The sequence below is a fragment of the Euphorbia lathyris genome, chromosome 10, assembly GCF_963576675.1.
Source record: "Euphorbia lathyris chromosome 10, ddEupLath1.1, whole genome shotgun sequence".
Classification (NCBI taxonomy): domain Eukaryota; kingdom Viridiplantae; phylum Streptophyta; class Magnoliopsida; order Malpighiales; family Euphorbiaceae; genus Euphorbia; species Euphorbia lathyris.
Window position 1 is genome coordinate 61686550 of NC_088919.1, and position 25466 is coordinate 61712015.

General features: G+C 36.5%; 1 protein-coding gene and 1 non-coding gene across 2 annotated transcripts; both read right to left on the bottom strand.

Annotated features, from left to right (window-relative positions):
- Positions 1-3709: 3709 nt before the first annotated feature.
- On the bottom strand, positions 3710-3781 carry TRNAD-GUC (transfer RNA aspartic acid (anticodon GUC)). The gene has a single exon. It is a non-coding gene; the product is annotated as a tRNA-Asp (tRNA).
- A 16298-nt stretch (positions 3782-20079) lies between these two features.
- Positions 20080-24552, bottom strand: LOC136208591 (1-aminocyclopropane-1-carboxylate oxidase homolog 4-like). Its single transcript, XM_065999637.1, has 2 exons — positions 23660-24552; positions 20080-21060 (listed from the first exon to the last, which is right to left on the bottom strand). The coding sequence occupies exons 1-2, from the start codon at positions 24518-24520 to the stop codon at positions 20803-20805; spliced, it is 1119 nt and encodes a 372-aa protein (XP_065855709.1). The 5' UTR covers positions 24521-24552; the 3' UTR covers positions 20080-20802.
- Between the last annotated feature and the right edge of the window lie 914 nt (positions 24553-25466).

The window sequence follows — 25466 nt, forward strand, 5'->3', positions numbered from 1 at the left end:
GTTTTTAATTTATAATTTATTTTATTTCTTTTAAAAAGGTAATTGAATCACAACTATATTTTTATAATAAATAATTATTTTTCACAATAATAATTATTTTTTTTTTAAAAAATAGTAATTTTTTTTTCCATTTTTCACTTTGTAGCATTTTCTTTATTATTAATTGGGTTAAGGTGCAAAAATACCCCTAACGTTTTGGACCAGGAGCAATTTTACCCCTAACATCTAAAATGGTGCAATTTTACCCCAACGTTGGAAGCCAAGAGCAATTTTACCCCTAACTTTAATAAATTGGGTCAATTTGAGAAATAATTCATCAAACTATCTTCTCGGTCATGAATCTTGTTATCTACACTTCATATGTGTGTCATTTTATTAGTAACAAATTACAAACATTTGTTGGGATGTGAAAAAAAATAAAAAAAATATATTGTCTTTTTGTACGGGTTAGACAAAAAAAATCAAAAAATCCACCAAATTTATAAATATTAATCTCAAATTTTATTATTAAATTATAAAAAACATGAAATCCTTTTTTTAAAACGAATTATTATGCAATTGGTGCAGAATAATGAACAAAAATATCTGTGTTTTATAATAGTGTCTGAAATTGATCCAATTTATCAACGTTAGGGGTAAAATTGTGCTTGGCTTCCAATGTTAGGGGTAAAATTGCACCATTTTAGATGTTAAGGGTAAAATTGCTCCTGACCCAAAATGTTAGGGGTATTTTTGCACCTTAACCCTTATTAATTTTTGGAAGAAATTTTTTATTGTTTATTACTTTTAATATTTTTTTATTAACCTATAATTTTGTCAAATTCAATTAGTATAGTTTTTCTTTTTTTTTTTAGTAAATAAAAGCAATTATTTACAAATTATATATAGAATATTTGATTAAGAAGTGTTGAAATTAAATTTATAAAATTAAATAGGTATAATGATTGTAATTTTTATTAAATGCAACGTTGAAATAATATCTTTACATGTACACCGTTGCTTTATCTAATTATCAAGTTAAATAGGCAACGCCATGTCGCAAATATCATATTATTGTTGCCTTAGTTCAAATTGAACAATTAAAAATAAATCAAAGGTAACAGTTGATATATAATCGTTGCTTTACACTTATAGAGACATGAGCAATTAAAAAAATGAGAAAATGCAACGATATTAGGGCAACGATTTTTTAAAATTGGTTGCTATAGGCAATCTATGGTGTAGTGTGCCATTGCTATTGGGAAACTTTTTTGGCTTCATTCTCTTCTTATAGAAAATGGCTATCTATCATATGCCACGACTAGTTCAGCTGTGATGTGATAATATTAGTGTCATCTATCTCACTGCAAATCCTTCCTTTTAATGAGGGGATTAATGTGAAGGAATGGAGGAAAGCCTCAAACAAGGCTCACAGAACTCATGACTTCAGCGACACGTCGTGTGAGCAAGTGTAACAATTAGGAAACATGGCAAAGAATGTCACACGACGAAATTAGGGGTGTTAAAAAACCGAATCGAACCGACATAACCAATTGAACCGATGAATTTCAGCTTTTTCCGGTTCGGTTTTCGATCTATTAGGTTCGGTTTTGGTTTAAAATATTTAAAAATATCGGTTGGTTTGGTTTTTATGACAAAATAACTGAATTAACCGAACCGAACGAAATAGAGATTAATTAGATTTATAATTTAGATAGAGACTTTATATAACCTAGACTTTGCATTTTCCTTCGACCATCCAAAGAATGCAACTATTTATAATTTTTTTTTATCAATGTTAAGTCTAATATATTAATATTATTCTACTAAGAAAAATACATTAATACTATTCAAACCTTGCACTAATACTGATCAAATCAATAACATTAGTGCAAATTATGGTTGTAACGTGAATTATGGTCGTAGAAGATTGGAATTCAACTATTTATATCTTTAAAATTTGAATCACTTTGATTCGACATTTTTTTTTGTAATTACATTTTATTAAAATTTAATTTTTAATTTTCAAACTTTGCCAAAAATTTTATGTTGTATGCTACTCAATTTGCATAACTATTTTTAAAATTTTAGACTAAACTAAATTAATTAAAACTTATAAAATTATAAATATTAATTTATTTTTTTATTTTAACTAGTTTTTTTTTTGAAAGAATTTTAAAACCGAAAACCAAACCGAACTGACCGAAATAATCGGTTCGGTTTACTAATATTATTCGGTTAGGTTTGGTTCTCATTTTAAGTGTTATTTGGTTTTTGGTTATTTCGGTTCGGTATTCAGACCGATGAACACCCCTAGGTGCAGTGGCGGAGCCAGGATTAGAAATTAGGGGGGGGGGGGGGGGCAAATTTTAGCCCAACATTGTAAAAAAAAAATTCACCATGTACATATAAAAATAAAAAATAAAACTATATAAAAATTTAATTCTATTGCAAAATAATCAAAAATAATGATTACAGATACCGATAAGTATATAACTATTTTTCAAAATAAATGAGCTACCGACAATCTATGATTTACTGATAGTTGGTAATAGTGTTCTTCGAGACCGAAAATTCTGATAATTTTGCAAAATGGCTTCATCTTCAATACTGTTGAAAGTGGTATTCTCAATATAACACATCAATGAATCACTCATATAAGCATCTCCCATCCGGTTGCGTAAATCGGTCTTAACAATATTCATTGCAGAAAAACATCTTTCAACAGTAGCGGTTGCAACAGGAATTACCAACGTTAACTCAATAAGTCGATACACTAACCGATAAAACACGTGATATTGCTTCTCCACCATCTTTTTAGCAAGGTCACCAATATCATGAATATCAGAGAAATATTTATTGTTTTTCATATCATGAAAGTAGAGACCAAGTTGATGGTCAAGCTCAACTATCTCACAACTAGAAAAATCGTCTGAATATAACTTGGCAAGTTGAAGTAGTCTTTCATGATCAAAATGGGCAAATGAATTGGAAGGATTAAGACACAACATGCACACAAGTAACTCAGAAGTTGACTCATTAAAACGATGGTCCATCTCTGAAGCAATAGCATTAACAGCCTAGCATTTGTAGGAATATAAAAACAATTAGAATGCAATGAAGATTAATGTAATTTAATTAATATATAATTAGATGGCATAAAGAAAATCAAGTACCTCGAGAAAGATATCTATCCGAAAACGGTGGAGATGAATCTTTTGCATTCCATCAATAAGTTGTCTAGCACGACTTTGAATGATATCTTCCATAATAGGTACGGGTATATTTCGTGCTTCACAAAATTCAGTAACTTCTTTCAACAACTTTTCCCAACCATCTTCCCTATATACTTGTAAGCCACTTTTCACCACTTTAACAAACTCCATAGCATGTACTATGTTTTGATTCTTAACTTGTAAGAATTGTGATAAAGCATGTGTCCTCCCAAATAGACTCGCCATCAACTTTCCAATAAGCACAAATTCAAAATCTAACATTTTGACAACCAAACTATCAGCAGTGGCACGAGATTCCCCATCATTTGAAATAACTATAAGAACTTCTATAACTGAATCCCACATCTCAAAAAGACGAATTATCGTTTTATAATGAGAACCCCAACGTGTATCACCTAGGCTAGGTGAAATATCATCCTTATTCATAAGATAACGAAACATAAGTAATATTGTTCTCCAAAAATAAAACTTTAAATTGTTCCAAAAAAATAAATCACCGTTGCCGGGGATCGAACCCGGGTCACCCGCGTGACAAGCGGGAATACTTACCACTATACTACAACGACGGAATGTTTTCACTTTTTTGGTTTTGATATTATCGTTAACCTACTTAACAATCCTGTAAAACCATTATATGATATAATTTATTCATGTCAATTATATATGTTTTGTACCCAAATTAAAAAGGTAAACAATTATTTAGTCTTCCAAATATTGCAAAATACACTAATCAGTTATTATATACTATTCTTTTTAAAAAAAAAAGGTTATTATATACTATTATATATGGTGCTCATTTTGTTTTTTCTGTTATACTATAAGGTTTTTTGTACTCATCTTTTTGTTTTGCAATTTTATCATTATCATTGTTGGAAACGAAGGCAGTCAGGTCCGCCCAGGCTCCGCCTAGACGCTCAAAATTGAGAATCCACCGTGATTTTCTCCAATTAGTTCCTCTAGTCGTTTTATTGACTTCTAAGTGATTTTTAGCCGTCTTGCCTCCGCCTAGGCCGCCTTGACGCCGCCTAGACCGCTTAGGTACCGCCTAAGCGACAATGAACAAAAACATTTTTTATTGTGAATTTATTTTTATGGTTTACTATAATTTAATTTTAAGTTGTTTCAACGATATTGTTGCTGAAATATTGATGTTTGCAAATTTTAAAAAATATATGTTACAAATATACATGTTTTTCTATATTAAATAATTTTATATTATTATTTTTAGATAATATAATGCATATTTTAATTGAATTTATATAATAATTTGTTGACTAACAAATAAAAAATACAAAAACAAGGATCGAACACTGGACCTTTGGTTAAGAGAGGAGGAGCCTTTACCGCTCCACCACAATCCTGTGGTTAAACAATATAAATATATTCAACTTATGATTGAAAGAAAAACCAAAAAACAAATAGTTATTGTAATTTGAAAAAGTGATAAAAGAGGAGAGATGAGAGAGAGAGAAGAATTACAAGTTAAAAAGAGGAGTAAAATGTCATCATACATATTTTCAATAAAAACAATATAATATATGGTCAATGTGGTTTTACGTTACGCTAAATTATGTTATGTTATGTAATCATTGTGTAGGAGCGAGCATCGATTCGGTTCGATTATTAGTCGAACCAAACCAATATTTGTGTATTTTTAAAAACTGAACTGTATCAAATAACTAAAATCATCGAATTTGATTGAACCGAAAATTTTCAGTTCGTTCGGTTACTAATTAACCAAATAACCAAAACTTTGTTTAAAATGTTATAAATTATGAGATTTTCATTGATTTGGATTTTGTAATTTCAAAACCAATTAACCAAATAACTCACATATTACAAATTAATTCAATAATATTTAAAACTAAAATTTTAGGTTTCTTGTACAAATTGAAGTACGAAGAATATATAATATAATTAAAATTATATTTTTTTTATATTTAAACACAAATTTGATACGGTTTTCGGTTAAACATATCCTTTTTCGGTTAAACATATCCCAACAACACAATGTTCAGTTTACGTTCACCTCCCAACAGCCTCATCACATTCGACTCGAGTAACCTCTTATTTGACCCTATTACCAGTCGCAACAATACCCATATTTTGTGCCCTCGACTACTATTTTCCTGTCTCAACCTTATGTTTCCTCAATGCCAGCTATTAGTATAAAACTGAATCCGATGAACTATCGTGCATGTAATACAAACATCGCTGCAATTCTTCACTGTCTCAAAGCATATGATCATGTGGTTAATGATACACTACAACCCTATTGATAGGTACCATGTTTCCCTTATCAGTGTCAGAACCAGGAATTAAGATTTGGGAGGAGGAGGCGGGGAGCTAATTTTAACCGTGCAGATGACGGTAAATTTTTAAAGTCCAGTGCAGAGTAACATGATCATTTTGTATAGTACAATGGTTATGCTTAAAACTAAAATATGTTCGGTTTAAAATCTAAAAAAAATAGATAAAAGGACCAAATGATTAATATTGATAAAAGACAGGGACCTTCTAATGTTTTTCAAAATAGATGGACTAAAGAGTTTGTTACGTAAAAAAAATAGAGACTAATAAATTATTTGCCCTTAAAAGTATAATAATTCAAAGGTCACATGAGTCCAATTTAATTGATAATTCAATTGCACATATGTAGGTTATCACCACATAATTCATAATTCAAGTGCACATGGTTCACTTGTCAACACATAATTCATAATTCAATTGCTTATGAGTCCAAAAGGCTAAAAGAGTTGAATTATAATAAAACCGATGCAGTTAGAGAGGGTTGAATTATAATATATCGATGCAGTTAGAGACTGTTAGTGTGCCCTAGTTCATAGGCATTGGTTCTTATAAAATGTATTTGTGTCACATTAATAAAGGCATTAATCTAGTTCATTTATATCTTGTGCTATAATATGAATAGAGAATCCATTGATTGATAATTGTAAAACCATATCCCAAGTCTATTCTATCATGGGAATGATTAGGACCACAGACTTGTATATTCGACGACTGTATGGTAGTAATCGATACTAGCCATAGCACTTGATAAGTCAGTTGTGAATATGGGTACATGTTGTATACATGTGACTGGATCGATCCGCCCGAGAAAACTATATGGTGGTTGTGTCATTAGTTTTCTTAAGTAGGTCTCTAACTGTCTTCAGACCAGATTTCATTATAATATCAATGTGGGATCCGGTTCACTTTGACATACGCCTAACAGGTCTGTAACAGGATGCCAAATACGGGTATGATTGGGTGAACAGGTGAACGCATTGGTATTGATAGTGAAGTGATGGAATTACCACTCACGTAATACTGAGATGATATCATAGGCCACTTGATAAGTGAGATTGATAAGTGTGTGGCCACACCCAGATAAGTAGTTTACTTATCTGATTCATTAATCTACTTAAGATCAAGAAATATCATAAACAACAGAGAGGATGACAGCCGCCATGCCTCTAGTTTATAATATCGATATCAAATGGAAAAAGTCGTTAAAAGATAACTACAGGGTCTCTGCATCTTTAGACTGCTGAAACTCTGTCTTGGTTAGGGGCAGTAATGGTTTGCTAGAACCCACTTACTGTCTGTGGTTCGTGAGCCCACTGCTAGCTAAGAACAGTCCTATAGGATCGTGCACATCGAACATCTGAGTTAGAACTTATAGAACGGTACATTGGAGAGATGAAATTAATTACTTGATTGATAGTAAAATATCAAGGTAATTAATTGGTGGTTAATTAATTGATTAATTGATACTTTGTATCAAGGTAATTGATTAATGGTCTTAAGTGTTGAGTATTTAATTGATTAATTAGTTTACGGGATGTAATTAATTAATTTGTAAATTAATGAAATTGCATTCGGTGAATAATTAATTAAACTAATACGTTAATTTATTAATTAGTGTTGTTTGTTTAATTGGGGTAATTAAATTTAATCTAATCATAATTAATTGCATAGAATAAATATTATTGGTATTTATTTATGTAATTAGATTAGGATTGGATTAGTTTTGTAATTAACCAATTAACCCTAAATCAATTAGGTTTAGGAATACACTATATATATAAATTAAAACACTAAAACCCTAACTAATCAAGATACAAATTCGGCCACCATTAATCCTTAGAATAGGATTTCGGCAGAACCACCACCACTTTGAGGAAAGTGGATTTTGTTTTTTTTGGCAAATAACAAAATCTCTACAGTTATTCTTCGTTCTTCGGCTAGCACCGGTTCTAGCTCAATAGCTGTTCGTGCACATGACTACGGAGATCTCACTACCTTGTGGATTCTTCAGCCGTCTCTAGAAGAGACAGTCCGAGTATGTTTATATCCTTAAACGGATCAAAAGGTTTTATTCAATCAATGGTTAACGGGCAAAGATCAAACTCAAAGGGATTAGAAATAAATTTTAAACCGAAATTCCGCTGCGCTACAGTTGATTAACTGGCTTTAATCCCTAACAGTGGTATCAGAGCCATGGTTTAGTCCGTTTTGATTGATTGAAAATTAATAAGATTTGGTTTTTGTTATTTTTCCAAATCAAGTTTTGAAATTTCCTATTAATTCCTCGTATAGAATTGTTCTAGGAAGTTTTCTAATTTTATTTCTGTCTGTATTTTTTTTGTTTCGTTATGAGATTATTATTTTTGAAATAATAAATTAAATAAAATACAGCAGCCATTATTTTTTAAAACAGAAAAAAAAAAGTCCGGGTTCGCGGAACGGTAATCGCGGGACTGCTGTCCACGGACAGCAGCCCCGCGGCTGCTGTCTGGCGGACAGCGGCACTGCTGCTGTCCACAGACAGCAGCCTCGACTGTCGTTCCTGAACGCGAAATCACCGAATTTAGTTTTAAATTTGGTGTTTGGGACAGATTTAATCTTTTAAATTTTTCTCGGGTAATTTTAATTAAATCTGTGTCCTAATACCGTTTAATTTATTAAACGTGTTTTGAATAAAATTAATTGGTATTAAAATGTTTTGATTGGCATGCATATTTAATTTTTAATCGAATTGATAATTTGTATAAAATTGAATATGGTTAATTTGTGAAATTGGCCCAATAGACCGTGACACCGGTTTAAATTGGGAGGGCTAAATTTTAGATATGTGACGACCCTAAAAATTTAGTGGGAGCGAAATTATAATTTTGCATATAAATGGATGTTAACCGTTTGGGCCTTTATGAGCCTTAGTCACATATGGTAAAAAATTTACGATTTCACCATAAGTAACTCGGCTTAACTTTATTAGATGATTTTGGAATGCCATGATCATGCATTATATTTATATGTCTTACCGTGCAGCAATGTGTTATAGAGTTCTATGGGGCCTAAATTAAAGTCGGTTTGTAATTTAATTTATTTTGGGAAATATGGCCTGCGTGCCATTCTTTCATTAATGTAATTTTTTAGAATAGGTTCTATTCATAAAAAAATTGTAATTGATCATGAAGAAGCCCAAATGGTCCAAGCCCATGGTGGGAGCCCAATGAGACTTGAAGCAAGCCCGTGAAGATTAGATAGTTTATCTAGTTTCACTAGGATGTATTATAAGGCCCATAGAGTCTCTATGTTTATTTTAATTATACAATTGCTTAGTATAACATGAAATATAAGTAGCAACGATCACCAGATCATCACCCGCGATAATTATATGTTAAAGCCGTATCACTTAATTAATCCGGATAATGAAATATTGAGTCGCTTAAAAGTGCTTTCCAGATTCACACCTCTTCCTCCTAGGTAGTGCTATAGTGTATGACGTGCCCTAACAGGTATGCTGTAGCCAAATAAATATCACCAATAACGAATTAAAATGGATTATTAATTTGATCTTTGGCTTAAGCCCTTTATTCTAACTCTAATGTAATTTTTCCACGTAGATTAAACTCCACATCAAAATTACACGAAAAGAAAATTAAATGGCTGCAACAAGCAACAACTCACTCAGACCACTCCTGGAAAAGGAAAAGCTTTCAGGGACTAATTTCCTTGACTGGTCCAGGCACTTGCAAATAGTTCTTAGACACGAGTCGAAGGAATATGTGCTGACTGCTGCCTTACCAGCAGCTCGTCCTACAGGTCGGGGCGTAACCGCTGATCAAATGGCGGAGTACGACCAACATGTTAAGGATGACAGAGATGTGTCATGCATTATGCTGGGTACCATGGTTCCTGATCTTCAGAAACAGTTCATGGAGCAGCACGCCTTTGAGATCATGGATCAACTCAAAAGGATGTTCCAAGATCAAGCTCGTCAGGAAATATACTTGACAACAAAGGCGCTATGCAGCACTACGATGCAAGCCGGGACTTCTGTTAGCACACATGTGCTAAAGTTGAAGGGTTTTATTGACACATTGTCAAGGCTTGGCTCACCAGTGCCTGCACAACTAGCAGTCGACATCATTCTTGGATCACTTCCGGCATCCTACAATCAGTTTATCATGCACTACCACATGCAGGGCGTTGATAAGTCTGTAGTAGAATTGCATGGCATGTTGAAACTTGCTGAGCAATCCTGCAAGAGGACTCCAGAAGTGTTGCTGGTTAACAAAGGGAACGTACCTAAAGGAAAGGCCAAGTCCAAGTCCAAAGCGAAGGCCCAAAAGGCCAAGCCCAATGCTAGGAAGGCGACAGCTTCTAAAGGTAGGTTGGCCTCAGCAGATGATATCTGCCATGAGTGTAATGAGAAGGGACACTGGAAAAATGCGTGTCCAAAGCTAAGGGAGAAACAGAAGGTCGAAGCTTCTGGTTCAGGTATTTATGTTGTTGAATTTAATCTGGCTATTTCTACATCTTGGGTTGTAAACACTAGATGTGGTACTCACATTTGCTCAAATGTGTAGGGACAAAGAAATAGGAGATTGCTGGGATCTGGTGAAGTGGATCTTCGAGTCGACAATGGCGCTCATGTAGAGGCCTTAAATATCGAAGATTATTCTTAGAGATACCTAGTGGATTAGTTTTAGAAATTAGAAATTGCTATCTTGTACCTGCAATGCGCAGGAATATTATTTCAGTTTCTATGTTGGATATTTATGGTTTTAATTTTTAATATTGGACGTGGTATGGTTTCTATACATCGTGGCAATATTGTTTATGGAACCGTATTTCTAGAAAATGGTTTGTATATCCTTGATCTAAAACATAGTGAATCAATCTATAACATAAACGCTAAAAGGATTAAGACTAATGAACTAAATCCTACATATATCTGGCACTGACATCTTGGCCACATAAATGAGAAACACATAACTAGGCTTTACTCTAGTGGAGCGCTAGGGTCATTTGACATGCAGTCTTATGACACGTGTGAATCTTGTTTAAAAGGGAAGATGACAAAGGTGCCTTTCACCAAAACCGGTGTAAGGGCCACGGGGCTGTTGGAGCTGATACACTCAGATGTATGCGGTCCAATGAGCACCAGTGCTAGATCTGGTTTTCTATACTTTGTTGCCTTCATAGATGACTATAGCCGGTATGGGTATGTGTATCTGATGAAACATAAATCGGAGACTCTTCTGAGATTCAAAGATTTCAAAATGAAGTAGAAAATCAACTTGGCAAGAAAGTAAAAGCGCTCCGGTCTGATAGATGGGGCGAATACTTGAGCAAAGAGTTTGTCTTATTCTTGAGAGAGTGTGGGATTGTATCCCAACTCACTCCTCCTGGTATACCCCAATGGAATGGAGTGTTAGAAAGGAGGAATAGGACCCTGCTCGACATGGTCCGCTCAATGATGAGTCAAGCTTCTCTCCCTATCTCCTTTTGGGGATTTTCTTTGGAAACTGATGCTCATATAATTAACAATACACCGAGCAAGGCAGTTGAAGGAACACCATATGAATTATGGACAGGCCGAAAGCCCAACGTTTCCTTCATGAAGATTTGGGGCTTTGATGCATATGTCAAGAAATTGATAAGTGGCAAACTAGAGTCCAGATCTATTAAATGCCAGTTCGTGGGTTACCCTAAGGAAACTAAGGGTTATTACTTCTACAACCCAGCTGAGAATAAAACATTCGTGGCTAGGTCTGTAATCTTTTGGAAAAGCAATTCCTTTCCAAAGTAGACAGTGGGAGTGATATTGATCTCGTTGAGATTCAAGACTCACAAACTCCTGCAGCTTATGCTGAGGCTGCTTTGGGAACCGATATAGATCCTCAAATCATTGAGGAGGCAAAACCGGTTATACAGGTGGTGTTTCAAGTAGATTCGTACAGAATTCTGATGAACCCTGTGTGTATATGAAATTCAGTGGGAGCATATCCACTTTCCTAATATTGTATGTCGATGACATACTGCTCATTGGAGGCAATATATTAACACTGCAAGATCAAGTGGTGGTTGAGTAAATGCTTCACAATGAAAGACTTAGGAGAATCCGATCAAGATCTACAAGGTTAGATCCAACCGACTTCTAGGCTTAAGTCAGACATCGTACATAGACAAGAGTCCATCATGTACTCTATGTTATGTACAAGGCCAGATGTTGCGTGTTGCACCAAACATGACTAGTCGGTGCCAGTCAGATCCCGATAAGGAACACTGGAAGATAGTCAAGGCAATCCTGAAGTACCTCAACCGTACCAAGGATGTTTTTCTTAGTATTTGATGGGTAGGAGGAATGGCAATATCAGGTTACACTGACCGAGGTTTTAAGGATGATAACCAGTCACAAACTGGGTATAGATTTCTCCTGAATGGTGATGCCATTAGTTGGAGATCCTTAAAGTAGCCAACCATTGCCGATTCTATGACGGAAGCTAAGTACATCATTGCATGCGATGATGCAGATGAAGAAGTTTGGATTAAGAAGTTCATAACTGATTTAGGAGTAGGTCAAACTCTCCTAAGATCAGTTGATGTTTTCTGTGACAATAATGGGGCCATAGCACAAGCACTGGATCCCATGTCACACAAGAGATCCAAACGCATACTTAGATAGTAACACCTTACCCGGTGACATTATATTGTAGAGGGATGACACTGAGAACAATGTCGCTGGTCAGTTTACCAAGGCAATTGGTAGAACTAGATCTATAGTGTTTAGGGCAATACCCACTTGGAACTAGTTCAAGTGGGAGACTGTTGGTGTGCCCTAGTTCATAGGCATTGGTTCTTATAAAATGTATTTGTGTCACATTAATAAAGGCATTAATCTAGTTCATTTATATCTTGTGCTATAATATGAATAGAGAATCCATTGATTGATAATCGTAAAACCATATCCCAAGTCTATTCTATCATAGGAATGATTAGGACCACAGACTTGTATATTCGACGACTGTATAGTAGTAATCGATACTAGCCATAGCACTTGATAAGTCAGTTGTGAATATGGGTACATGTTGTATACATGTGACTGGATCGATCCGCCCGAGAAAACTACATGGTGGTTGTGTCATTAGTTTTCTTAAGTAGGTCTCTAACTGTCTTCAGACCAGATTTCATTATAATATCAATGTGGGATCCGGTTCACTTTGACATACGCCTAACAGGTCTGTAACAGGATGCCAAATATGGGTATGATTGGGTGAACAGGTGAACGCATTGGTATTGATAGTGAAGTGATGGAATTACCACTCACGTAATACTGAGATGATATCATAGGCCACTTGATAAGTGAGATTGATAAGTGTGTGGCCACACCCAGATAAGTAGTTTACTTATCTGATTCATTAATCTACTTAAGATCAAGAAATATCATAAACAACAGAGAGGATGACAGCCGTCATGCCTCTAGTTTATAATATCGATATCAAATGGAAAAAGTCGTTAAGAGATAACTACAGGGTCTCTGCATCTTTAGACTGCTGAAACTCTGTCTTGGTTAGGGGCAGTAATGGTTTGCTAGAACCCACTTACTGTCTGTGGGTCGTGAGCCCACTGCTAGCTAAGGACAATCCCATAAGATCGTGCACATCGAACATCTGAGTTAGAACTTATAGAACGGTACATTGGAGAGATGAAATTAATTACTTGATTGATAGTAAAATATCAAGGTAATTAATTGGTGGTTAATTAATTGATTAATTGATACTTTGTATCAAGGTAATTGATTAATGGTCTTAAGTGTTGAGTATTTAATTGATTAATTAGTTTACGGGATGTAATTAATTAATTTGTAAATTAATGAAATTGCATTCGGTGAATAATTAATTAAACTAATACGTTAATTTATTAATTAGTGTTGTTTGTTTAATTGGGGTAATTAAATTTAATCTAATCATAATTAATTGCATAGAATAAATATTATTGGTATTGATTTATGTAATTAAATTAGGATTGGATTAGTTTTGTAATTAACCAATTAACCCTAAATCAATTAAGTTTAGGAATACACTATATATATAAATTAAAACACTAAAACCCTAACTAATCAAGATACAAATTCGGCCACCATTAATCCTTAGAATAGGATTTCGGCAGAACCACCACCACTTTAAGAAAAGTGGATTTTGTTTTTTTTTTTTGCAAATAACAAAATCTCTCCAGTTCTTTTTCGTTCTTCGGCTAGCACCGGTTCTAGCTCAATAGCTGTTCGTGCACCTGACTACGGAGATCTCACTACCTTGTGGATTCTTCAGCCGTCTCTAGAAGAGACAGTCCGGGTATGTTTATATCCTTAAACGGATCAAAAGGTTTTATTCAATAAATGGTTAACGGGCAAAGATCAAACTCAAAGGGATTAGAAATAAATTTTAAACCGCAATTCCGCTGCGCTACAGTTGATTAACTGGCTTTAATCCCTAACAGAGACAACTCATTTTTCAGTTCTCATCGTTTTACAGTTTGGAAATAGCCCATGCCAGTGGTGGAACTGGGAATTAAGATTTGGGGGGTTGATTTTAATCGTGTAGTCGACGGTAAATTTTCAAAGTCTAGCCCGTTAGAGCTGGGTAATTTCTTTTAAGCCTCCAACGCGTTAAAACTATAAAAATGTTATCATTTTTTAGAAACTAGCATTGAACTAATATAAAATTAAAAAATGTTATCAAAATAAAAATAAAGAGTCCATTTAAATTAATTAATAATGGTAACATGTTTTTATAATTATTGAAAAATAAAATTAAAACAAATAAATTTTTTTAAAAGAAAATGAGGTTAGAGTCAATATAATTTTTCCCACGCCACGTAACTAAGCTAAGCGGAAGCATGGAGTCCGACTCTCGCAAAAACACCGATACCTTTCACCGCCCGCCGACGCCGATCCCATCGGACCCCCATGATCCTCCGACGCAGAAAAAAACTTGGAAAGACATAGCAGCTGAAAGGATGATCCAAACTCGTGACCGCATCTATACCGACTACCGAGCAGAAGGGAAGGTACAAGTGGTTTTCTCGGAAGAGGACCCGCTTCATCCAAAGGTTAGCATTGATCCTAGTTTGAAGAACCAACTAATTGTTCCGTGGAAACGAGCACTGGTTATAAAACTCCTCGGCCGTAACCTAGGGTACATTGCGCTACAGAAACGTGCGATGGAGCTCTGGAAACCGGTGGGTAGCTTTGATATGATGGACTTAGGGCACGGTTTTCATCTTGTCCGTTTTGACAGCGACGAAGATAGAGAGCATGTTATTATGGATGGTCCATGGCTCGTGCAAGGGAATTATCTGACCGTCCGTATATGGACTCCTTCTTTCAATCCCTCGGAATCCCTTGTGGATACAACCATGGTGTGGGCAAGGTTCCCGGAGCTGCCTCTGTATTATTATGACGAAGATATCCTACTGGCTATTGCCTCTGCAATTGGAAAACCGGTTCGAGTGGATCGTAACACCATTGAGGCTACCCGAGGCAAATTTGCACGAGTCTGCGTCGAGATCGACCTGCTCAAACCTCTGATAGCCCGATTCGACTTGGAAGGCAGTGAACAACGAGTGGAATACGAAGGCCTCCATATTGCGCGCACAAACTGTGGGCGTTATGGGCATGTTAGAGCTAGTTGCAGCAACCCGAGTATCTGTCTGAGCAGTACCGGTGACCAGATGAGTATGAACGTGGAAAATAGTAGCGTGCTTGACAAGCAACAGAACACGTCGAACCCACCGACTGCGGAAGAGGAGCAGGTTGGAAGGCAACAGGTTATTGATTACGGGCCCTGGATGATGGTCCCCCGCCGGAAGATCGATACTCGTCCGTTTTCAGCGAAAGCAACTATAGGATCGAGCAGAGGGCCTGAGATGGAAAGTGTGAAAACCAGGATACCCGATGATGGCAGGAGAACTATTGATAACGAGCCAGATAAAGAAAACCGGGACCCCAACGGTACCAAAAGCGGATTCTTAACTGGAAAAACCCTGTTACGTAGAGGAAGCAACAGTCGTCGTCAACAGAGGCAAGCGAACGAGCAGCAGTTTAATTTCACAGGGAAAAACGTCTTTGAGGTCCTAGCAGAGGATTTCCTTGCGGAAGACACTAGCATGCCCAATGTTGGACCTTTACAGGAAACAACAGGAACAAGAGGGAAAAGGACCCGTGTGGATACAAATGTGGAAGGGAGTTCTTGCGTGTTCAGCCCGGGAGTTTGATTGCTGCTCAGGTCTGTTTCCATTTCTGCAAATTTTTTAATGTCAGTCTTCATTTGGAACTGCTTTGGCGCGGGGAGCAAACCTTTTCAGCGCACTTTGGGACATTTTATTAAGAATAAGAAGCCAGATATCCTTGTTCTCCTTGAGACCAGGATACCAGGGTCCAGAGCTGGGAACCTATAGAAGAGGCTCAATTTCAGTAGGATGGAAATTGTGGAAGCCGACGGATTTCGGGGTGGTATTTGGCTTTTTTGGGATGATGTCAGGGTAGAGGTGTCAGTTCTGGTACGGGATGAGCAGTACATCCACTCGAGAGTGTTGCTAAAAACCGGACCTGACTCTGGGAAAGAGTTCATGTTCACGGCGGTCTATGTTCGACCCCAAACAACTTACAAAAAACTCTTCATGGAAGAAATGAGATTGATACAGCAGAAGGTCTCGGGACCCTGGATGTTAGCAGGTGACTATAACTGCATCAAGGCTGCGAATGAGAAAAGAGGAGGAACTGGTCCAACTGCGAGTCGCTGCACGATGTTTGCCGACTGGATCAACTTGATTGATTTGGGATATGTGGGCTCTGCCTTTACTTGGGCGAGAGGTCTGACTACTCGCACGAGAGTCACCTGCCGGCTGGATAGAGCCTTGTGTAATGTGGATTGGCGGAGTGCGTTCCCGGAGGCATACGTGAGACATCTCCCACACATCCATTCTGACCACTCACCCATAGTTGTCCATACGGGGACAACTAGCCCTATGTCTCCTAACCGTCTGTTCCGGTTCCAAGCGGCATGGTTGCTACATCCTGACTTCAGACGATTCTTCGATTCAACCTGGAACGGCATTCAGTGAATGAGGATGGGGTTAAAGAAGGTTAGAGAGGATCTCTTGACGTGGAACAGAACTGTTTTTGGTAACATTTTCTACCGCAAGTAGCGCCTTCAAGCCCGTATAGACATGATTCAGTGCATCCTGGACTGCAGACTAGCTCCTGGGCTCATAAAACTAGAACAGAAACTTCAGAAAGAGTTGGAAGAGGTCTTGAATCAAGAAGAAGTCTTATGGTTTCAGAAATCACGAGCCAAATGGATCGAATGTGGCGACAGGAATACCTCATTCTTCCATACCTCTACTATAATACGCCGGCGACGTAATAGAATTGAAGGGCTGCGCGACGCAAACGGGCTTTGGGTTTGGGAGAAACCGGCCTTATTGCAGCTTGTTCGGGACTTCTTTCAGGCGTTGTACCATGATGAACGGCCGATCAGACCGAGACTGAAAACGGATACTGTTTTTCCACAATGGCAACCGGGAGGTTTGGAGAGACTGAGTGGCGACTTTACGTTTGAAGAGGTCAGGGAAGCTATTTTTGGGATGGCTCCGCTAAAGGCACCTAGGTCGGACGGGTTTCATGCCAAATTTTATCAGGCTCTTTGGGGCACTATCGGCCAAAATGCCAGCGAGTGTGTTTTGAACGCTTTGAATAATGGAAGGCTTGAGGATCAACTTAATGACACGCTTATTACCCTCATCCCTAAAATGGACCATCCTGGGGAATTGGGGCAGTTTAGGCCCATTAGTCTTTGCAACGTGCTTTATAAAGCTATCACCAAGTGTATCGTGACAAGGTTGAAGGACCATTTGAAATACCTAATCTGTCCTAATCAAAGCAGCTTTATCCCCGGCCGGCAGATTACGGATAACATTATTCTTATGCAGGAGGTTGTTGATTCTCTTAAGAGGAAACAAGGGCGTAAAGGGACGATGATCCTGAAACTCGATCTCGAGAAAGCATATGACAGACTGAACTGGAATTTCCTCGAAGATACATTACACGTGCTTGGTATTCCTCCGAACTTGAGACGAGGTATAATGCTTTGTGTAACTTCTCCCAATTACTCGGTGCTTTGGAACGGGGATAGGACTGAAGCTTTCACTCCGACTAGGGGACTCCGGTAGGGCGACCCCTTATCGCCTTACCTGTTTGTGCTCTGTCTCGAGCGTCTCAGCCACCTCATCGCGGATGCAACTAGAACAGGGGGCTGGAAAGCGATCAAAATCTCTCGAGGAGGCCCGAGCCTCTCACACATATTCTTCGCCGACGACATTATTCTAATGTCGGAAGCCTCGGTGGTGCAAGCTAGAATTGTTAAAGGAGTGTTGGATGAATTTTGTGGCGTGTCAGGGCAGCGTATCAGTCTCCAGAAATCCAGGATTTGTTTCTCTACGAATATCTCAGAGAGGTTGCAAGACTTGATCTGTGGGGAGTTGAGCATCGGTAACACGTCGGAGCTTGGTCGTTATTTGGGAGTTCCGCTCCTTCACTCGCGGGTCCGGAAGGAGACCTTCGCTGCGGTTATCGAGCGAGTTCAGTCTAAGCTCAGTGGTTGGAAGGTGCATACACTTTCACTTGCGGGTCGTGCGACTTTGGTCAATGCTGTCTCCACGGCAATTCCTACATATGCAATGCAGACAGCCATTTTACCACAAAGCACCTGTAGAAAATTGGATAGCCTCCACCGGGGCTTCTTTTGGGGAGACACGAGCTCCTCAAGAAAGGTTAGATTGGTTAAATGGGATACGTTTTACCAAGATAAAGGTCTTGGAGGATTGGGTTTGAGAGGCACGAAGGATTTTAATGAAGCTCTACTAGCCAAACTCAGTTGGTGTTTCCTGACAGAAGAGAACACCCTTTGGACACAGGTCCTCCGGAAGAAGTACGCCAATGGTCGTATCGGATTGAATCAATTCCATCATCGACAGGTTTGCAGCCACCCTTGGAAATGCCTTGTCAAGGGGGCTGAAGTTCTGAAGAAAGGGATTGGCCGTATTGTGAATAATGGTGAAACTTGTATGTTTTGGACAGATAGATGGGCAGAGGATCAGACGCTGGAGGAAATAGCTGTCAGAAGCATTCCGGAGGAGGCTAAGTCGAGGTGCGTCAGTTCCTACTGGGATAAATCCTCGGGTTGGAAATGGGCGAGGTTTGCGAGTCTTATCCCGGCTGGTTGGCTCCTTAAAATTGCATCGTGTGTGATCTTTGTGGAAAATGAGGAGGAGGATGAGTGGAGCTGGCCGAGAGCGCCGTCGGGTAATTTTACCGTTGCGTCAGCTTATCAATTGCATCAGCAGTTGAGTACCCCTCCGCCTAAAGAAATTGTTTACGACCTGATTTGGAGATTGTGGGTTCCAGAGAGGATTAGATACTTCGTATGGTTACTGGCAGGGGGAAAAATCCTAACCAACGTGATGTGAGTTAAACGACACATCGCCTCTGACTCGCTGTATAGCGTCTGCGCTCTGTTGGAAACGGCAATACATGTCGTCCGTGACTGCAAGCGGGGTAGGGAGGTCTGGGCGCTGCTGATGCCCGGCAGTGGGCTCAATGGCTTTTTCTCAGGGGATCTAAAGGCATGGATTCAGAGAAACTTGGAGGTTAAAACTCTATGGAGAGGCAGGAGATGGGATGTTTGGTTTGTTACTGTTCTGTGGTGGCTTTGGAGATGGAGGAGCTCGGCAATCTTTGATCCAGAGTTCATGAGACCAAGCAACATTTTCCAGTTCATTCAAGACCAGACTGTCTCATTCGTTGGAGCCTTCTCGATAGCTAAAGAAGGAAATATAAGGGAATGCCGGGAGATCAGTATTGGTTGGGTTCCACCGGAGAGAGATTGGGTTAAAATGAATACGGATGGGGCCAGCAAGGGCAATCTGGGGCTAGCTAGTACGGGGGGACTTGTTCGGAACAGTGACGGCATATGGCAAGGGGGCTTCCTTGCAAATTTGGGGAGTTGTACGGCAGTCCTTGCCGAACTTTGGGGGGTCTACTTTGGTTTGGAGTACGCTTGGACGAAGGGATACAGAAAGGTGATCATGGAACTTGACTCTCTAGTTGTCATCAGGCTAATCAAGAAAGAGGTAATTCGGCACAGATACTTCTGGTTAATCAAGCAGTGTAAGATAAGTTTGGCAAGAGATTGGAATGTAAGGATTCAGCACGCCTATAGGGAATGTAACCAAGCTGCTGATTGGATGGCAAACTTCGCAGGCTCTCTAGCCTTGGGTCATCACGAGTGTGGTGTGCCGCCTGCAGGCATCCAGGTTATTTTAGATCAAGATTTGTCAGGAATTCACTTTCCTAGATTAGTTAGTAGTTAGTTGTCGGGTTCATCCCTCCCTGTAACAAAAAAAAAAATATAATTTTCCCCAAAATATTATCAGACATCATTACTAAAAAAAAAAAAAAATTCTCAATTCTCCGGCGGCCTGCCAGGACTCGAGCCTAACCCAACCCCCTTAGTTCCACCTCTGTCCCTTATTTTTTATTTTTGTCATATAGCTTTTTTTTTCTCCATTTATATTTTCTTTGCAAATTTCATATTTTTCTTTTTTTATATTTTACTTCTGTTATTATTTATGTTTTTTTGCATTTTCTATATTATCTAATGGTGAATGACCAAATCCACTTGGTCATTAACATTCATGTCAACATTCCTAATGTTAACTATATATTTTATAGTTTAGATGAGTTGATATTAAATATTGTACAAAATATTTTTCAAACAATTCCAACATGACCTAACAGATTCTGATTTATGGTCTCTCAGGATCACCTAACGATTTGAAGTAGATTATTAGATTTTCAAGCCGCTGAATTCTTTCCTTTAGGACTTTGCCTGCGTATGTGCAGTTTACAAACTTAAACATTCAGTTAAAAACTATTGTCGTGACTATTTATCTAAAAATAAACGATTTAAAACAATTAAAAAGATTGACTTTGCAAATTACTCAAAATATAATTGTAATTAACTAAAACACAAGTATTATTTGATTGAAAAATTAAATCACGTATATTTTAACTGCAAATTTCACAAATCACACATCCCATATTTGTAAACTTTAAATCACGAGGACCATCTTTACAAATCGACCAAATCACATTTTATTTTCACTTTTCAACCAATACCAAGGATAACAATAACAATAAGGTGGTGGTTAAAATTTGTATGGTCGACGGTTGATTTCAAATTTGAAACTTGTGAATCAATGACTTGGTATCCAAACCCTTGCTAAAATAATTATCAAAGAATTCTTGTTGGGTGAAATTCCGATAAATAGGCGGTTTCTCGGCCGATAATAACTCAGGCAAAGGTCCATAGAAATTATTTGGACCTCTCCACTTGCTTAAATTAAAAAAACTGACAACTGAAATTCTGGGTTGCTTAGATGAGTTGGCCAAGACTCTATGCTGCACGCTTTTGTACTCTCCATTTGATACTATCTGCATCCCACAATTTAATCAAATAATATATTCATTAACTTAATTAAATCAATGTTTTGTTTACCTAATACATGTTAGTTCTAATTATTTTTTAGGGCTTAATACATCATTTCTCCTGTATTGGTATTATCAACTTTCAAAAGTATTCCGATAACTCCTCAACTTGCATAAAATATCCGGTTAGCCCTCTAAACTTATGTAAAATGTAATGAATTAATCAATCGGTTGCAAAAAAAAAAAGTAAGTTAAATACAGAACATGTAGTGCACACGTCTAAAAAGGAGTAAAACGATCAAAGTCAGGGTAATCAATTCTAATATTAGATAAGTCAAGTTTTATAATTGAACAAGTAAGAACTGCCCTTTTAATCTATTATGTAATAACATTATAAAGCACGTTCAACACATCTTTCGCATGCACCTTAATTTTTTAATTGCATTTTACGCAAATTCAGGAGACTAATTGAATATTTTAGGCAAGTTGATAGGTTATTAAGTCACTTTGCAAGTTAAGAGATCAATCAAACTTTTTGGACAAATTCAGGAACTATTAGTTGATTGATAATTAAAATAGGCTTAATACATCATATGCCTCTTTCATTAGGAGGCATATGTCTAACAAGTTTGATTGGATTCCTGAAAATTTGAAAGTGTTTTAGTAGCTCATTGAACTTGTATAAAATATCTGAATAGCCCACTCAACTTGCGTAAAATATAATCAGTTAATAATTCTATTGCAAAAAGTAAGTTACATACAGAAGGTTGTTGAACGCGTCTTGGAAAAGTAAAAAGGCCAAAATCGAGGTATATAGTTCTGACATTAGAAGACAAGTTTTACATTTGAACAAATAAAACTTCATTTTTTTTAATATGTTTTCATCTATTATATGAATTACATAATAACATTATAAGACGTGTGAAACACATCTATCGTATGCAACTTATTTTTTGCAACCGAGTGATTAATTGATTACATTTTAAGTTAGTTGAGGATATTATCTGGACATTTTATGCAAGTTGAGGACACTATCAAGACGCGTTGAAAGTTTAAAAGGTCAATCAAACTTTTTGGACAATTTGAGGGAAAAGTGATGTATTAAAAAAACTAACTGATGTTGTTTATAAATCTAATTAATTAATATATTTTAAGCTTAATACTCATTTACCCTTGAATTCGTCCAAAAAGAAAGTTGTCGTTAACTTACGTAAAATATAATCAACATTGTAAAAAAAATAAATTAAATGTGGAAGATATATATATTGCACACGTAAAAAAAAGTAAAACGATTAAGGTTGTGTATGCGGTTTTAATATTAGAAAATACAAGTTTTGCAACAACTTTCTTTTAATTTATTTTATGAATTATGATAACATTTTAGGACATGTGCAACACATTTACTATATACAATTTATGCAACTAAGTGATTATATAAAAATGTAAATTCAAACATCTTGAAGTTGTAGAAAGTTATTAGCAATGTTGTGAAAACCGGACTGGTCGGTTCAACCGCGAACCGATCAGATATTCGGTCCGATTAAGATTGGTTATTAGGAGGTTGAACAAACCGGACTGAACCGTGTCAACGGTCCGGGTCAACTGTAAATTGGTCCAGTTGAGCGGTTTGATAATAAATGTGTAGAAGGAGGGATTCGAACCTAGACCATTAACTATGACAATAAACACCTTACCATTAAGCTAGGTTTCAGCCAATGTTTAATAACAACACTTTATACTTATATATTACACTAATACTAAAAATTTAAAATTTAAAGTATTATTTAGTATTTATTTTTTATATAATTTAATAAATATTATTAAAAATTTAATTGATCTAAACAAAATTTACTTGGTATTTAAATTTTAAATATATATAAAATAAAATTTAACTCTTAATAAATTTAATAATTTAAATTAAATTAAAATATATATTTATTTATTTATTACGTTATCGGGTTATCCGGTTCAATCAATCCAAACTATCCAATCCGACCAAATGACCCGTGATCCAGTTATAAATCCGGTTTGATGTCCAGTCCGGTTCTGATAACATTGGTTATTAACGCACTTTAAAAGTTTTACAGGCAATCAAACTTTTTGAAGAATGTGGAAATCATGTGCACTTTATAATGATTGGAGTAAAATCTGAAAAGCAATTTTCACAATTAACCAATTTCAAAGTAATATATTGGTCCTGTTTGAGAATTAGCTGTTAACTGATTGCATTAACTGTTGGCTGATTACATTAGCTGATTTGACTAGCTTTTTGTGTAGACTTGTTTGGTAAAAATTAGCTGATTGATAACAGCGATTTGTGCAAAAAGACAAATAAAGGCATTTCTTTTTTTAATACATAAAATAATTAGGATTAAAGAAGTCCATTAATTTTAATATTGCAAAACCCTAACTGAAAAAGCTCATAAAATGAGTTTTTTCTAAATTAGCGTTTTCATCCCAAAACTCTCTCCACGAAACACTCCAATCAGCGGTTTCGGTGGTCAAACCGTTAAATTTGATCAAAACCGCTCTTTTTATCCCAAAATGCTTTTTACCATTTCTTTTCGAAAAAAAAAAAAAAAAATAATATATTTTTTTTGAATACCTGCAGAAAGTCCCCAACATTGATGATCAACCCACCGTCAATAGGCTTGACATCGACCCATCCATCGCCGTGTTTAACCTGCAAACCGCCGATCTCATCCTGTAGCAGCACCGTCATAAATCCAGGATCTGTGTGCGCCGTTATCCCCACCGTAAGATCCGGCTGTGGACAATAAGGATAGCAATGTCCAAGCAAAACCCTAACTTCACCAAACGTTAACTCTTTAAACTTCCCTGCATCTAATCCTAATCCTTCACTCAACAATTCAAGCACAGTATCACCTACAATTTTACACAAAACATCCCAATCAAGCATCTCTTTTCTACAAATCTCCGGTATCTCCTCCGCCTTCGCCGACGCCGGCGGTCCCATCCATATCTGCAACGAGTCATGCCAGGCCGCCGCCTTTGATCGATACAGAGCATTGTTGCTAGCATACATGACGCCGCCGATTTCTTGGCGTTTATAGTATTTCGATTTGATTTCGTGAGGTTGATCGTGGAAGGATCTGATTGATTGGAGAGTAGAGTTAAGAACTGATTGAGAGATTCCGTGGTTGATTATTTGGAAAAAGCCCCAATTTGATGCAGCTTCTTTCACTTGATTGATGATTTTGGCGCGATCGGAATTAATGGCGGATAGATCGATAGTAGGTATGGAAAGAGGTGTTTGAGTTGGATTTGGATGGAGATCAAGTAGAGATTCAGGCGGGTGAATGAAGAATTTGGGAATGGAAGTGATGCCGGAATCTGATAAGCCCTTCACGCCCATCTTTGTTTCGTCGAATTTCTTCACTTCTTCCATTTCGGTAGCACCTAATATTGCTGGGGATTTTCTATGGGAGTAGAATTTCACATCCATATATAAAGAAATTTTACTGTTATATCCCGCCTTTTTTTTTTTTTTAGGAATCCAATATATATATATTTTTTTTTGGTAGAAAGGAATCCAATATATTTATATATATTATAATTTATAAAAAAAAGAAAAAAAAAGGAAAAAAAAATATATTATAATTTATAAATATAAATTAATTATATTTTTGGCTTAGTACATCATTTGCCCCCTGAACTTGTCTAAAATGATTAATTAGCCCCCTGAACTTTCAAAGTGTCTCGATAGTCCCTTAAATTTGCATAAAATGTTTAGTTAGCCTTCTGAACTTGCATAAAATGTAATCAATTAATCACCGATTGTAAAAAAGTAAGTTAAATGCGGAAGAGATGTTGCACGTATCTTAAAAAAGCAAAACAACCAAGATCGGGGTATGCGATTATAATATTAGAGAAGAAATTATTTTATAGTTGAATAAGTAAGAAATTCTTTTTTAACCTATTTTAATATATTTTGTGAAGTATGTAATAATATTCTAAGGCACATGTAACATATTTTCCGCATTTGATTTACTTTTTTACAACCGAATGATTAATTGATTACATTTTACGCAAGTTCAGAGGGCTAATTCAACATTTTATGCAAGTTCAGGGGGTTATTGAGACACTTTAAAAGTTCAGGGGGCCAATCAACTATTTTGGACAAGTTTAGGGGGCAAATGATGTATTAAGCCTATATTTTTTTATGAGATGATATATATACTTACCTTACCATCAATTGAATTTGATGTTTCGATAAACAATTAGTTTATTAGAATTTTTTCAAACTTATTAAATATTGTGTTGTGTACAAATTTTATATTAAGAGAAGTTAGTGTGACATTTTAATTGTATTTTTTTTAACGGATGGACTTGGGATTCATATTTTAGATCCAAACCCAGTCTGAACCCGAACCCGACTTAATTTATTACAG